General features: G+C 31.5%; 1 protein-coding gene across 10 annotated transcripts in view; it reads right to left on the bottom strand.

The window, feature by feature from the left end:
* LOC143069384 (ryanodine receptor-like) overlaps positions 1–14,340 on the bottom strand; it is a 141,115-nt gene that overhangs the window by 73,088 nt on the left and 53,687 nt on the right. For 9 of the 10 annotated variants that reach the window (XM_076243985.1, XM_076243986.1, XM_076243993.1 and 6 more), the window contains 14 exons: positions 13,686–13,767; positions 13,132–13,253; positions 11,837–11,912; positions 11,184–11,360; positions 10,488–10,637; positions 9,765–9,880; positions 9,467–9,519; positions 9,079–9,177; positions 8,604–8,702; positions 7,156–7,438; positions 6,693–6,817; positions 3,806–3,954; positions 2,939–3,185; positions 1,164–1,193 (listed from right to left, as the gene is read on the bottom strand). In XM_076243985.1, the coding sequence (XP_076100100.1) occupies positions 1,164–1,193; positions 2,939–3,185; positions 3,806–3,954; positions 6,693–6,817; positions 7,156–7,438; positions 8,604–8,702; positions 9,079–9,177; positions 9,467–9,519; positions 9,765–9,880; positions 10,488–10,637; positions 11,184–11,360; positions 11,837–11,912; positions 13,132–13,253; positions 13,686–13,767 (1,808 nt within the window). The remainder of the gene's footprint in view (positions 1–1,163; positions 1,194–2,938; positions 3,186–3,805; positions 3,955–6,692; positions 6,818–7,155; positions 7,439–8,603; positions 8,703–9,078; positions 9,178–9,466; positions 9,520–9,764; positions 9,881–10,487; positions 10,638–11,183; positions 11,361–11,836; positions 11,913–13,131; positions 13,254–13,685; positions 13,768–14,340) is intronic. The other variant, XM_076243987.1, reaches the window with a different exon arrangement.

Below are 14,340 nucleotides of genomic sequence, written 5' to 3'. Positions count from 1 at the left end.
TTAATACATTTTCAACTAAAATATCGGAAATTTATCTAAAATTTAAGACAGAAATTGTAAATTCAGTTGGATGAATCGTAAATTCTTGAAATATGAATTGCAAAAGTGTTGTTGTTCTTTTAACATGTATGAAAGATCATATTTGTCAAACAAAGTTTGGCATTATAAGGTTTTCTAAAACTACTGTGAAAATCAATGACTGTTAAAAACATTTTTCTGTTTCAGTAACATGGATCTCGTTAAACTTTATGATCATCCAATAATATAACAAATGGATTCAAAAATATAGAGAAAGGTCATCTTTAAGTTTTGAAATTTAAAAGTTATGTTAAAGAACTGAAACGAAAATTTATGGTATGGAATCCTGTCAGATGGAACAAGTAATTGGTGATTATCTATCAATTTTCAACAACAAATATTGTTTTTTTGAGAATTGACTAGTTACAACAAACTATATCTACTTGGAATGATGCAGCCCATTGTAAAGAGGTGACATTCGCACCCCTATATCAATATTATACAACAGTTGATAGGATTCTAAGGAAATCACTAATTTACATAACTGGGAGGTGCTAGTAAACAACATGCATGATAGGCTGATCAGAAATTTGTGTATAAGTCCGCCTTTTTAAAAACATATACCAGATTTTTTTTCCATTCTAACACTTAAAACTGTTTTGTCAGGGCTTTGAAAAAGAACTTTTCTTCTCCAGCCATAGCAATAATTTTCAAATAAGAATATAAAATAAATTTAAAATAATAAAATATAGAACAGATTTTACAGTAAAAACTAAAACTGGGCCACGAAAAATTAAATAAAAACATCAACAGGAATGTGTTCACGAATAACTTTTAAGTAGTTGTCCATTTGAGAATCAGGCAGAATAAAAAATATACAATACATCTTCGACACAGATCAGATTTTATATTATTTTAATATTCAACATCTTGCATTACAAAATATAAGGTTTATCTCCCTTGAAATGATTTTTTTTTATAGCGCATTCTATATAAATCCATTAACACAGCACAAATCAAAGATTTTTTTTTTCATATCCCAAAAACAAGTGATGATAAAAAATAATTATTCTAAGGATTTTTAACCTTAACCTTTTGTTTTAATCGTCTGCTTGATTCTTAGATAGAAAGGTACTTAAACTTACCCAGGTTTTCTTCAGTTCCTTAATTGTAAGCTTCAGTGCAAAGAAAACAAAAGTAATTTCCTGTGCTTATTTGCTTTAAGCTAAGGCTGGATGTAAAAGCTTGTGTTTATTGACTGTTATTACTTTTAAAAAATCTTAAAACATTTGAAAAATTCTATGGAAATTCTAGAAATAAATACTAATGTTTTGCTGTTACCAAATATTTTGTTATCATTAAATTTATGAAAAGTTGACGTTTTTTTTTTACATAGCAGTGAGGTTGTATTAAAATTACATGCTAACTAGGAAATCAATTATTCCAAGCTTTTTATGAAACAGAGAGTCAATAAATTGAATTGGGTGGAAAGAATATTTTCATCACACTGCAACGTCTTTATACCAACATCCTATCATTACAAAACCAGCTATAACAATTGATCAGTTTAAAAATTAGAAATCAACCTGCAACTTGAAAATATTGTTTTGCCCATTGGTTTTGTAAATTGTATTGTATTAGCATGGTAATATCCTCAGCTCATAATTGTTAGTGATTCAACGAAATTTGAATGCCAAAGTCATTAGCTGTTTCCATTGCAATTTCCTCAAATGTTTTAAGATTTTTTTTTATACTATCACGGTGATTCACGGCACTATATTATATTATCAATGCCTTTACTAGTTGTGTTAGTGAATTAATGATATTTTCATACTGTATATATGCTCATGCATTTGGTGCAAAATTTATAAATTCTGATCTAACTACTATAAGTTTTGTTTGTGTATATGTTTTAGCTTACATAATTACTCAGTACTCAGCTAATTTGCATTTATAATAAAATGCAGGCATGCAGAAAGCTATAACAGTTAAATATACATTGTTTTGTGACTTAATTTCTTCTTTATCTCAAATGCAAATATTCTATTTAAGAACATTCAAGCATTTTAATTAAGTAATTTTATTTCTTCTTAATTATTTTGATAGAACTTATATTTCTGTCTTTTTTCAAATAGTTGATGCACATCTGAATTTGTTAATAAAAAAAAGAAGTTCTCATATGATTTTATACTAATGGTTTGTTTTTCCAAAGGCAATAAAAAGGGTTATGACACAAGCATTTGATATGCTTTATGGGTGCATTAATTAAATACCATTAAGTAAAGGTGTTATCTAATGATTTCTACAAAAAGGCAATAAAAATAAAAAATCTACTTGATATGATTTCTGTATTTCACAACTATAGTTTCTAAAAAAAATAATCTTCACCAGAAAATAAAAAATGTTTGATAGCAAACAAAACCCAAAAGACCTACACAGAACAGCTAAAAGGGTCAAAGGTACCCAGAGGTAATAGTTTTAAAACAAGAACTAGAAATTTGTAGACATAATGTATCATTTGAATAACGTCAATACTGTAACATAAGACACTGAGTGCTTTGTGCCCTCACGGACAACCAGTATCTTAAAAGATATATCACAGGGATTATGGTACCTCAACTGTTTATCATACCTTCATACCAAACATAATTGCCTATTTGCATTTCAAGCATTTGGACCAAAAAATGATTTGTAGAAGACCCTAGATTTCAGAATCACTGATAAAGCAAAACCCTGTTAAAATTTCTGACTGCTATATTATTTTTCACTGTCAGTTTGAAAATGGGTAATTTAATCAATAAAGAAACTATGGTAGAAATCATATCAGAACTTTTCCTAATAGCTTGCTACAAACCTGCTGTGAACTGATGTAGCTAAATATGATAATAAAGATGAAAGAATGTAACTATGGTAACCATACCTTAGTCTGTTCCACTTGTTGGAGCGTGAAAGAGGGTCGTCTCCCCTGTTGTTGTTGAAAGGATCCCCTCCTAGCAACAGAACTTCTCCTTCCCTGACTAGCCTCTGGCATGCCTGAAGTTGTGGATTGTTGTTGTTGTTGTGCTTTATTTAAAGTGTTCACCATTAATTGCATGACTGTTTCATGCACACATAATGCTCTCATCAAATCTGGATGCTGGAAGAATACTTTGTTGTCCATTAACTCTCTGAAATTTGAATTTCCATAACAGATAAGATTTTAATTTTATAATTGTATCAATAAACCAATTTTTTAAGATGTTTCGGCCATTGGCCTTCTTCAGTTCTTTATTTCTTCTCACAACTACATGGCTGACATTACATTTTTCAATCATTTAAAAGATTTTATAGATAGAGGTCCTTGGAAACGTCATGATTTTTATTTTAATTTTGATTTACATTTCGAAAATCTGATCCCTATATATGAATTTGAAATAAATCTTATCTTATCTACCATTAATCTTTTTGAAATAAATGTTATCTTATCTACCATTAATCTTTTTGAAATAATTCTCCCAAAAGGAGGTAAAAATGTGAACCTAGTTTTAAGCAATTCTCATCATTGTTAACTTTCAGATCAGAAAAATAATAATTGCAATTTTTCAATGAAATGGGTTATTTGGATGGAGAGTTGTCTCATTGGCACTCATACCACAACTTCCTATATCTAACTTAATGCAGATAATCCTTACAAATTATAACAGTTTGAAAAATTCTGCTAAGTGACTTAAGTATTTTCATAAAAGCTTATTTAAACACTTGATCAAAATATAAATGCATATTAAGATTCCATGGTGAATAAACATACTTGAGACTATTTTTCATCAGTTCCTCTTCGTCTCTATCAGCCTGTACTAGTAACAGAGATCTTATATTCCCCAAAGCTCTCAGTAATATATTGATGTCGTCTTTACTGGCATTACTTATAACATAGGCTTTCTCTAGAGCGGATAGAAGCTGAAATGTCAAATGTCAAGAAACATGATTTGAGGTTTTAACAAGAATGTGTCCATAGTACACAGATGCCCCACTCGCAGTGGACCGTGAAATTGGGGTCAATACTTTAATTTGGCATTAAAATTAGAAAGATCATATCACAGGGAACATGTGTACTAAGTTTCAAGTTGATTGGACTTCAACTTCATCAAAAACTACCTTGACCATACTTGACTACTATCATAGGTGGGGCATAAAAATTGAACTTGAGTTTCAAACGGGGTCTTTAACTTCATAAAAGAAACCATCTTTTATTTTAATCAAGTCTTCAGCACTCTAGCTGTGATTTTCTTAAAGTGTTTTAGGCCTCAGAGATAGAAAGATCAATGTATCATGATAACCAGGTGCTCCGCAGGGCACAGCTTTATACGACCGCAGAGGTCGAACCCTGAACAGTTGGGGCAAGTATGGACAAATCATTCAAGCATGATACAGGTCTGAATTTGGATTGTGATAAAATTTTTGACATTACATGGTTTTTTTTTACACAAAACAAATGTCAAGATTTTACAAATCAATTAAAGATTTCTTCTTCAAACTTTTTAAATCTAAAATTAAATAGTTGACACAGCATAGGTTTCTGACACAGAATGAATGTGGTCTAATGAACTTAAAAGTTTTTTTTTGCCTTTGAGCAATTCACTATGCTGTTGAATATTAATCCTCTCAAAAAAATGTTTGAAGAAATTTTCTTTTTATTTATGAAATCTGAAATGAGAAAAATTTAACCCCCCCCCCCCCCCCATTTTTTTTTCACATCCCCGTTTCCCTTTTTCCAAAACTGATATCAATTCAAATTTCTAATGGAGTTTGCAACAATAAATACTCTTTTAAATACATCATAAAATATTAAAATGTAAAATAAAGTGCTTGTTATCACTGAATGGTAAAGATTGGTTGGTAGTAAAAGTGAATATACATTGTTTATTGTATAAAACAATAAAAAAAAACTTCATCAGCAAAATTTATATTGGCAAATTTCCAATGAAGTTATTTACATAAAGTTATTGGCAAATAAAAATAGAAAATGACATCATAGTCATGTCTGGCAAATGTCCAACATACATTATCTAAAAACATTTTAGATAAGATAAGGAAAAAAAGCTTCATCAGCAACATTTTATATTGGCAAATTTCCAATGAAGTTATTTACATAAAGTTATTGGCAAATAAAAATAGAAAATGACATCATAGTCATGTCTGGCAAATTTCCAACATATATTATCAACTACTATTCTATACAAAGAAAGATAACTCCAATTGAAAATTAATTGCTATTGCACAATATTGTGCAATTAGATATTTCTTGCTATTGTGCAATACTGTGCAATTGAAAATTTCTTGCTATTGCACAATACTTGATATGGAATCCTGATTTGGACAAACTTGAAAACTGGGCTCATAATCAAAAATCAAAGTACATATTTAGATAAAGCATATCAAATAAGCCCAAGAATTTAATTTTTGTTAAAATCAAACTTAGTTTAATTTTGGACCCTTTGGACCTTAATGTAGACCAATTTGAAAACTGGACCAAAAATTAAGAATCTACATACACAGTTAGATTTGGCATATCAAAGAACCCATTTATTCAATTTTTGATGAAATCAAACAAAGTTTAATTTTGGACCCCCATTTGGACCAACTTGAAAACTAGGCCAATAATTAAAAATCTAAGTACATTTTTAAATTCAGCATATCAAAGAACCCCAAGGATTCAATTTTTGTTAAAATCAAACTAAGTTTAATTTTGGACCCTTTGGACCTTAATGTAGACCAATTTGAAAACGGGACCAAAAATTAAGAATCTACATACATAGTTAGATTCGGCATATCAAAGAACCCCAATTATTCAATTTTTGATGAAATCACACAAAGTTCAATTTTGGACCCTTTGGGCCCCTTATTCCTAAACTGTTAGGACCAAAACTCCCAAAATTAAACCCAACCTTCCTTTTATGGTCATAAACCTTGTGTTAAAATTTCATTGATTTCTATTTACTTATACTAAAGTTATTGTGCGAAAACCAAGAATAATGCTTATTTGGGCCCTTTTTTGGCCCTTAATTCCTAAACTGTTGGAACCAAAACTCCCAAAATCAATCCCAACCTTCTTTTTGTGGTCATAAACCTTGTGTCAAAATTTCATAGATTTCTATTCACTTAAACTAAAGTTATAGTGCGAAAACCAAGAAAATGCTTATTTGGGCCCTTTTTGGCCCCTAATTCCTAAAATGTTGGGACCAAAACTCCCAAAATCAATCCCAACCTTCCTTTTGTGGTCATAAACCTTGTGTTAAAATTTCATTGATTTCTATTCACTTTTACTAAAGTTAGAGTGCAAAAACTAAAAGTATTCGGACAACGACGACGACGACGACACCAACGTGATAGCAATATACGACCAAAAAATTAAAATTTTTGCGGTCGTATAAAAATTGTTTGTTTATATACCCTTAGGCTTAGGTATCACTGATCATTGTAAAGACAATTTCCAATTCATGGTTAACGAGTATGCTACAGCCAAAGAAGAATCTAGGTATTGTTAGTAACAGAAAAGGATAACTTCACAACTTGTTGAAAACGCACCAAGGAAATCATACTCATACAAAACTTTGCAGCAAGTCCAGATAATATTGTTTCTATAGTTACTGACCTCAATCAAAATAACAATAAACACATCAAGTACTAACACCTACCTCACCAATACCATTATACTGTCTGTACAATAAGCTGAACATTTCTCTGACTAGATCCTGGTTCACAATAAAGTCCTCTTGGGCCCAGGTTATCATAGTTTTCTGTATCAGTTTTTGGATGGTGTCTGTACAAATAAAAAAAAATGCATTATACCATAAAACTCATATTTATTTACATTACACCACAAAACTCAAATAATATATAACAGAAATGCAAGTTTGGTTTTTATATATTGATTTTGAAACTTCCTTCGGTAGATCCTTTTTTAATTCCTAGTTTTAAGTTGAGAGTCAACCTTTCTATGTTCATTCTTAGACATCACTGTTGGTCTTTTTATTCTTTTGTTTGTACCTTGCTTATATTTTCCGTTGGCATTGTCAGTCTTTCCTTGTTTCATTCAAATAACAACTAATTAATACAGCAAGGTGAACATATAAATGTGTCCATACACACAATCCGTACCTATTTTGTTCTCCTCTGGCTCTTTGGCGAGAGTATTCTCCTCTTCCTTCTTTTTCAACACTAACTGCATGAGTTTCTCCCCCATTGTTGGTGTGTTGACTGGTTCCTCTTTGGCTTCAGTCTCTGTTGGTTTGTCCTCTTGTTCTGGTTGTGTTGGCATGGAGCAATGTGTCAGTATCTGACTATGGAAATTCCATAGCATATCTCTGATGGATAACCCACATGGACATGGCAGACCATTCTCATCTTCTTCTGCTGATTTGAAAATCAGAAGATTCCTCATCTGCAGCAGAAAATATAATCAAATTATTATATATCTGGATTTTTAATAATCCTTAAACATGAGAAGTATAAACTGTTATCACAGAGACATGTCTCGTCTTTTTGTAATAGCAATACTTTAACATCTAACACAAGTTATGCAAATATTCAAAGTCAATAAACCATGACTTACATGGCTGAACAATCTCCATGTAAATGAGATGTGCCAATGCTTATACAACTGCATACCAAATACCATTGACTTACTGTTAGTCGTTCCCAAACCTAAATACAAACATAAAATTGTAAACTATGTAGAACTATCAATGCCAATGAACTATGAAGAGAGATGGGAATATATAATCTCCATGGAAACAATACCTGCAAATGCCAATAAATTTGCATACCAAATATCATTGACTTAACATTAGCAGTTCATCTTAAACTGATCTAATCACAAACTAATACATATAAACTAAGATCAGTTTCAAAGTCATTAGACTGTGACTGAGGGGCAAGGCCAAATATTCTCCATGGAAATGAGATGTTCAAATGCTTATACAACTGAATACCAATTAACATTGGCCTACCACTAATGCTTCCCCTTGAACTGACCATATCACAAACTAATACTTGATAACTTAGAAAAATTTTCAAAGTCAATAGACAATGACTAAGAGAGGGAGCCAAATTATCTCTATGGAAATGAGATATGCCAATGTTTATACAACTGCATACTGAATATCGTTGACCTACCACTAATGGTTCCCCTTCAACTGACCTAATCACAAACTAATATATGTAAAATAAGCAGTTTCCAAGTCAATAGACCATGACTGAGGGGGCAGGGCCAAATAATCTCCATGGAATTGAGATGTGCCAATGCTTATACAACTGCATACCAAATATGATTGACCTACCACTTGTGGTTCACCCTAAACTAGACAAACTAATACATTGTTGACGTCGCTGACGCCAGAATCAGCATACCTATGTCTTGCTTTTTGACTCTGTCAAGGCGAGACAATAAAACAATAACTTACACATGTCCGGAATAAAACAACAACCTTTTAAAAATATTTCAAGAATAAAACAACAACTTAAAAATTTCAAAAAGCAAACTGCTCAAACATTTCAGAAATGGAACAACAACAATAACACTTCCAGAATAAAGCAATTTTACAGACCTGTTCATGTGGTGGGCATCTAAATTCTCTTGTCATTCTAGCCGTTACAGATGATGGAAGGTCAGCTTGTTTGATATCGTTGTACCTTTTCTTTTGGTCCTGAAATAGAAAACCATACCATAGCTCGGACTTCAAATTTTGTTGGTTGCATTAGAACTTCACCAAAATAATAGAAGACAAAAATAGCTGACTCCCTTTCAGCACATCACAAGATATGTTTCTATTCTGCTTTACATATATATTATAATTTTCATCAGAGGCATTTTGAAATGCAATAAACAAACATGTTATAGCTAAAATATGGCAAAATAGATAAATCTAACTATTTCCTACTAATAAAATAAAAAATGTGGTATGATTGTCAAAATGTCAAATATCTACTAGAGACCAAGTGACGTAGATGTAAACAACTATAGCTCTCCACACAACCTTCAACAATGAACATAACCCAACCGTTAAAGTTAGCCATACTTACATGTTGACAAGCATAGACAAATTTGTCAGAGAATGCAGTAATGGACTCCACTCTATGTCTCAGCTGAATATCACATAGATGCTGAAGGATGTGACAAACCTATAATAAAAACAATGAGAAATAAAGGAATAAATATTATTGGTTTCAATGAAATATCGTGATTTCCAAGTCAAATAAACATCATGCAATATTTCACATGTGAAATTAATCCTCTAAATTCATACAATAATATATGTTGTCAAGACCTTGTCTAAAAGGGAAGTGGACATGCGTAGAAAATGATAGTCAATGATATAAAATTCTTATATAAGAAATATCCCCTATCAAATTCTAAATGATAAAAAAATGTGGATTTTTAAAATTGATAAAACTAATTAAAACTAATTACCTCTAGTTTAACTGCATCCTCAAGTTTCATGTGCAAAAGTCCTACTCTGGAACCTACGAAACACAACAATAAATAAATAAATACATTCAGCTATTGTGTATTACTTCTATGTTCTAAACATTATCTTTTTATAAATCATAAGTAGTTACATGTTTATGTTTACCTTTCTAATAAAAAAAAATCTTCTTGAGGTTATTGGGTGACAGAGTAGATAAATAAAATGGTACAGCATTAACTTCACATCTAAGATTTTCTACCATCAATCATTAGTCTTAATCTAGTTAATGTATTTACTAACCCGACTCTTTATTATCATCAAACACCTGTGGATTGATAAGAATCAGTAACTTCAGTAAATCTCCGTCACTGAATCTTCCCATCACCAAAAGTTTGTCACAAACCTTTAGTAAAGGTCTAAAATAAAACAATAAAAGTTAATCAGTTATTACTATGTTGGTTTACATTGTTGCTATTAAGATGATATTTGATATTTTTTTCTGTTTGAAATATTTGCGGTTAAAACATATACATAGTTTAGTATGACGTCCATTTTCACTGAACTATTTCACATTTTTATTTAGGGGCCATGATTTTCTCGCTGCATTGAATCCATTGCCACCTTTGGCTGTTATTTCCTTAGGTCAGGTTGTTGTCTCTTTGACATATTCCCCATTTCCGTTCACAATTTCATACAAGGTATGTCTATACATATAAGGGCTCATTAAATCAAAATATCAAATAAGATATGTTTGCTACTTTCAATGGTTATTTGAGCACATTGGTTTCTACTTATTTTAATTGGTATGCATAATAATCATCAACTTCAAATCATGTAATTCAGAAACCTACCATCATTCCCGGGGGAAATTTAATACATTGTATTCCCTATCCTAAATATGGTATGTATAGTTTATTTTTCAAGTTGAGTTTAATAAAAAAAATGTGGTATGATTGTCAAACAAACCAAAAAAGACCAAAAAACATCCATGTTTTGATATTGCTATTGCATCAAATAACTTACACAAAAAGATTAGCATTGCTGCCTCCTATTGGGTCTCTGATGTGGGCGGCTCCTTTGATAACAGCCTCTCTCAAGTTTTGCATAACATAAGTCTTCAGAGTTTCCACAGGGAAATATGGTGCTGTTGAATCTTTGCCAGCTGTTTTTACCCTTAAAAGTAATATGTTCATTAAAATAAGACAATATCATATGATTGCCCATGAAACAACTCTACACAAGAGACCAAATGCCATAGAATTTTAGCAATAGGTAAATGTATGGTCTTCAACAACAAGCAAAATGTAATTCATTTTTCAAACAATTCAAAAATCATTTTGTTTACAACTTTTAGGTTTTTGGTTTCATATTCTCCATAGTACAGATGATATTTTACTAGATGCTTTTATTCAAGGCTATAAACTAAGACTATGTAATCCAACTCATATAAGCAAATCATTTCTGTAATACACTATAAATACAATGTCATTACTGGAAGTATCATTAACATATTAAGATTTTTTAATTTTTTTTCATTTGACTTGAAAAATCTCAAATTAATATGATACACTGCATATATAAATATTGTCAAATGTATGGTGAATCAATACAAACATTTTGAGCTTAATCACTGGGACAAGTGGACGAAAAGCTTCAAATTAAAACATCATGAAGATAGACTACAAAAATTGCTTATAGAACTTTATTATTAATAATTACCTAGTGTCTATTTCCTTTTCTGAGATAGCTAGTTGAGGTCTGATAGATACACTGTCGTCCATATTAGGTATGGTATCTTTGATTTTAGTTTCATGTCCAATACTTGTTTTACGATACAATCTGAGATCCTTAGTAGTGTTTGTTAGTGGTACAATAAACTCATTCTGTGTCAGAAGTCTGCAACAAAAAAACCCATACAATTTTAAAGTATCTAATTGCCCCATTTCATTAATCTGTAATGTTATGTTTTAATCTCTACATATTTGCTATAATTTTTAATTTGTTCTGATAGAAGATAAAATAGAATATAGTGTATTCAAATGGCTAACTAACTCTGTATTGGCCCTGGTATAGATATGAGGTTAGATGAATTATTCAAGAGACCCTGAAGAGCTTACGGCCAATGCAGCTAATTAAAAAATCTATACTAGGGTCAATACAGAAACAGCCAGTTCAGTTTATATTATGCAGGTACAGCAAATCAAATTTTAACTATTTATTTCAATACTGATGAGATTTCTGATTTCCTTTCCATGTACTTTATCTATTCTATATTATTCATTGCATTATATTTATATAAAATTACACTTTTTACATGCAGGTATCACAGTTTAGGGCTGACTAGACCATATATATACATATCACTAACATACCTTGCTCTAGCATGTGATTCTAAATGCATAGTTATCAGTAAATTATGGTAACCAGTTCTGATAGGTCCTGACATATCTGCAAAAAAAAATTGAATTAATATTTAGTCTTTTTTCACAAATGTATATATACTTTGATCTTTTACTGGCATGAGTTGTATATACACTGTATACTCATTTATTTATAGGTATACTGATAATTTCTTAAATATCAAATAATTAAGAAAGCATCAATAACCAAAAGCAAAATTTGGATGCAAATTAAAACAAGTGAAACTGCGAGCTACTGCTCACTGATGATACCCCCGCCGCAAGTGGATAATATTAATAGTGTAAAAATATGCAAGTGTTCGGTAAACAGGAAGTTGTCGAGTGATGAATCTGAAAACGCATCACACCGTATAGCTGACTTATATAAATCCTGAAACCAAATTTCAGAAATCCTTGTATTGTAGTTCCTGAGAAAAATGTGACGAAAATTTCAAGTTGGTTATCATGTGTAAAATCATACAAGTGTTCGGTAAACAGGAAGTTGTCGAGTGATGAATCTGAAAACGCATCACACGGTATAGCTGACTTATATAAATCCTGAAACCAAATTTCAGAAATCCTTGTATTGTAGTTCCTGAGAAAAATGTGACGAAAATTTTCAACTTGAATATCATGTGTAAAATCATACAAGTTTTTTCGGTAAACAGGAAGTTGTCAAGTGATGAATCTGAAAACGCATCACACGGTATGGCTGACATATATAAATGTTGATACCAAATTACAGAAAGGGTGGATGTGTAGTTCCTGAGAAAAATGTGACGAAAGTTTCATGGGACGGACTGACTGACGGACGGACTGACGGACGGACAGACAGAGGTAAAACAGTATACCCCCCCTTTTTTAAAGCGGGGGTATAATGAAAAATGATTGAAAAGTTAGACATGTTGTTTACCATGAAGACAATGACTTTTCATGAAGGTTTATTCAGAAAAGCCATTTGAAAATATCTTATGGCATATTTGCAAGTTTCTATAGCTATCAATGACAAATTGGTATGAAAGAGAAGGGAAGGTTGTGACCCTGGGACTACAAGGTGACCATGTGCTTTCCATGACTACATTTTCTTTGTAAAGGGCATTTGATGTCTGATGGAGAGCAGTGCTATTGGCATTCATCTTATTTTCATATGGATTTCTTTAAACTAGGTGCTAGTTTCTATAATTAGACATTCAGCCTATACTTTAATCAATTAATGACTTAACTAAACTTTGATTATAAAACATATCTTGGTTAATTGGGAGACTTACTTTCACTGAGCACACAATACATCAGTAGCCTCTCATCCACATGATGTGTTAGAGCATTGGCCACTCTGTGGTTTCCATGGGAACATACAGCTTGGTACAATTCAAGTGTCTTGGCATGGAACCTGAAAAAAATGATGGTAAAAATAATTTTTCCAATCAATAAGCCTTACTCAACAAATGGAAGTTTTTAGTCATCTTGACTGGCTATACAGCCCTTGCACAGTCAGTTTGCCTTACTAACAGAATGTGACCTATTATATACTGCTATTGGTTTTTCAATAACTAGTACCCAAAGAAAACCAACAGCAAGATCAGAATGACCTTTTCACCAATAATTATACAACTAATGCATAATTGAGCTTGTTTCAATTCCTGTATTTTTCAAGTGTTTTCTATTCCTTTCAGTTTGTTTAATTTAAATGTACGAGAACAAAGTTTACTGGAAAAAGTTCAAGATTTTTACAATTCAAATATTTAATCAATTTCATGTTATCCAAACTTTTGCAGCCACAGACTATCATGGTCCTTTAATTCTAATGTGTTAATGTACTCACTCTAACAGATCTTTTTGTTCTATCAATTCCAAGATATCCATGCATCTGTCCTCCTCTGGTATATAAACAGCCATCATATTTACTGTAAACAAATTTAGATGTTATTAATATTAATGCCACTTCATTTGTTCTAAAACAGATGATATTATTTACATATAACTTGTCTACAAAACTACAGGTCATATTAAAATATAAACAAATTTACTGACTTCTAGAGAATATTTGTTAATATTTGAAATCTCCATCCCTGCCACAACATAACAGAAGTATGACATTGTTATAAATTACACATGGACATGGAACAGCCTCAAATGAAAATATGTCTGTTTTACATAAACAGAACAAGAATAATTTGGATCATTGGAGAAAAGCACATCCCCTGTAGTCTCTACATTTTCTTAAAGGGTATAAATAATATTTCCAGAAAAAAATATAAGACCCATTGGTGGCCTATGGCTTTTTTCTGCTCTTTGATCGGGTTGTTGTCTCTTTGACACATTCCCATACCCGTAACCAGTGTATTTGAAAACAAATAAACACTGTGAAAGTCAACTCTCTGTTCGAATTGTGACTGTTAAAGTCGAGTTTGAGAGTCCAAATACCTCCCCCCCCCCCCCCCCTGGAAATTCCTGGCTACAGCCCTGCAATCCCCATT

The sequence above is a fragment of the Mytilus galloprovincialis genome, chromosome 3 (genome assembly GCF_965363235.1).
Source record: "Mytilus galloprovincialis chromosome 3, xbMytGall1.hap1.1, whole genome shotgun sequence".
NCBI lineage: Eukaryota > Metazoa > Mollusca > Bivalvia > Mytilida > Mytilidae > Mytilus > Mytilus galloprovincialis.
This window is presented reverse-complemented; position numbering and strand designations above follow the sequence as displayed.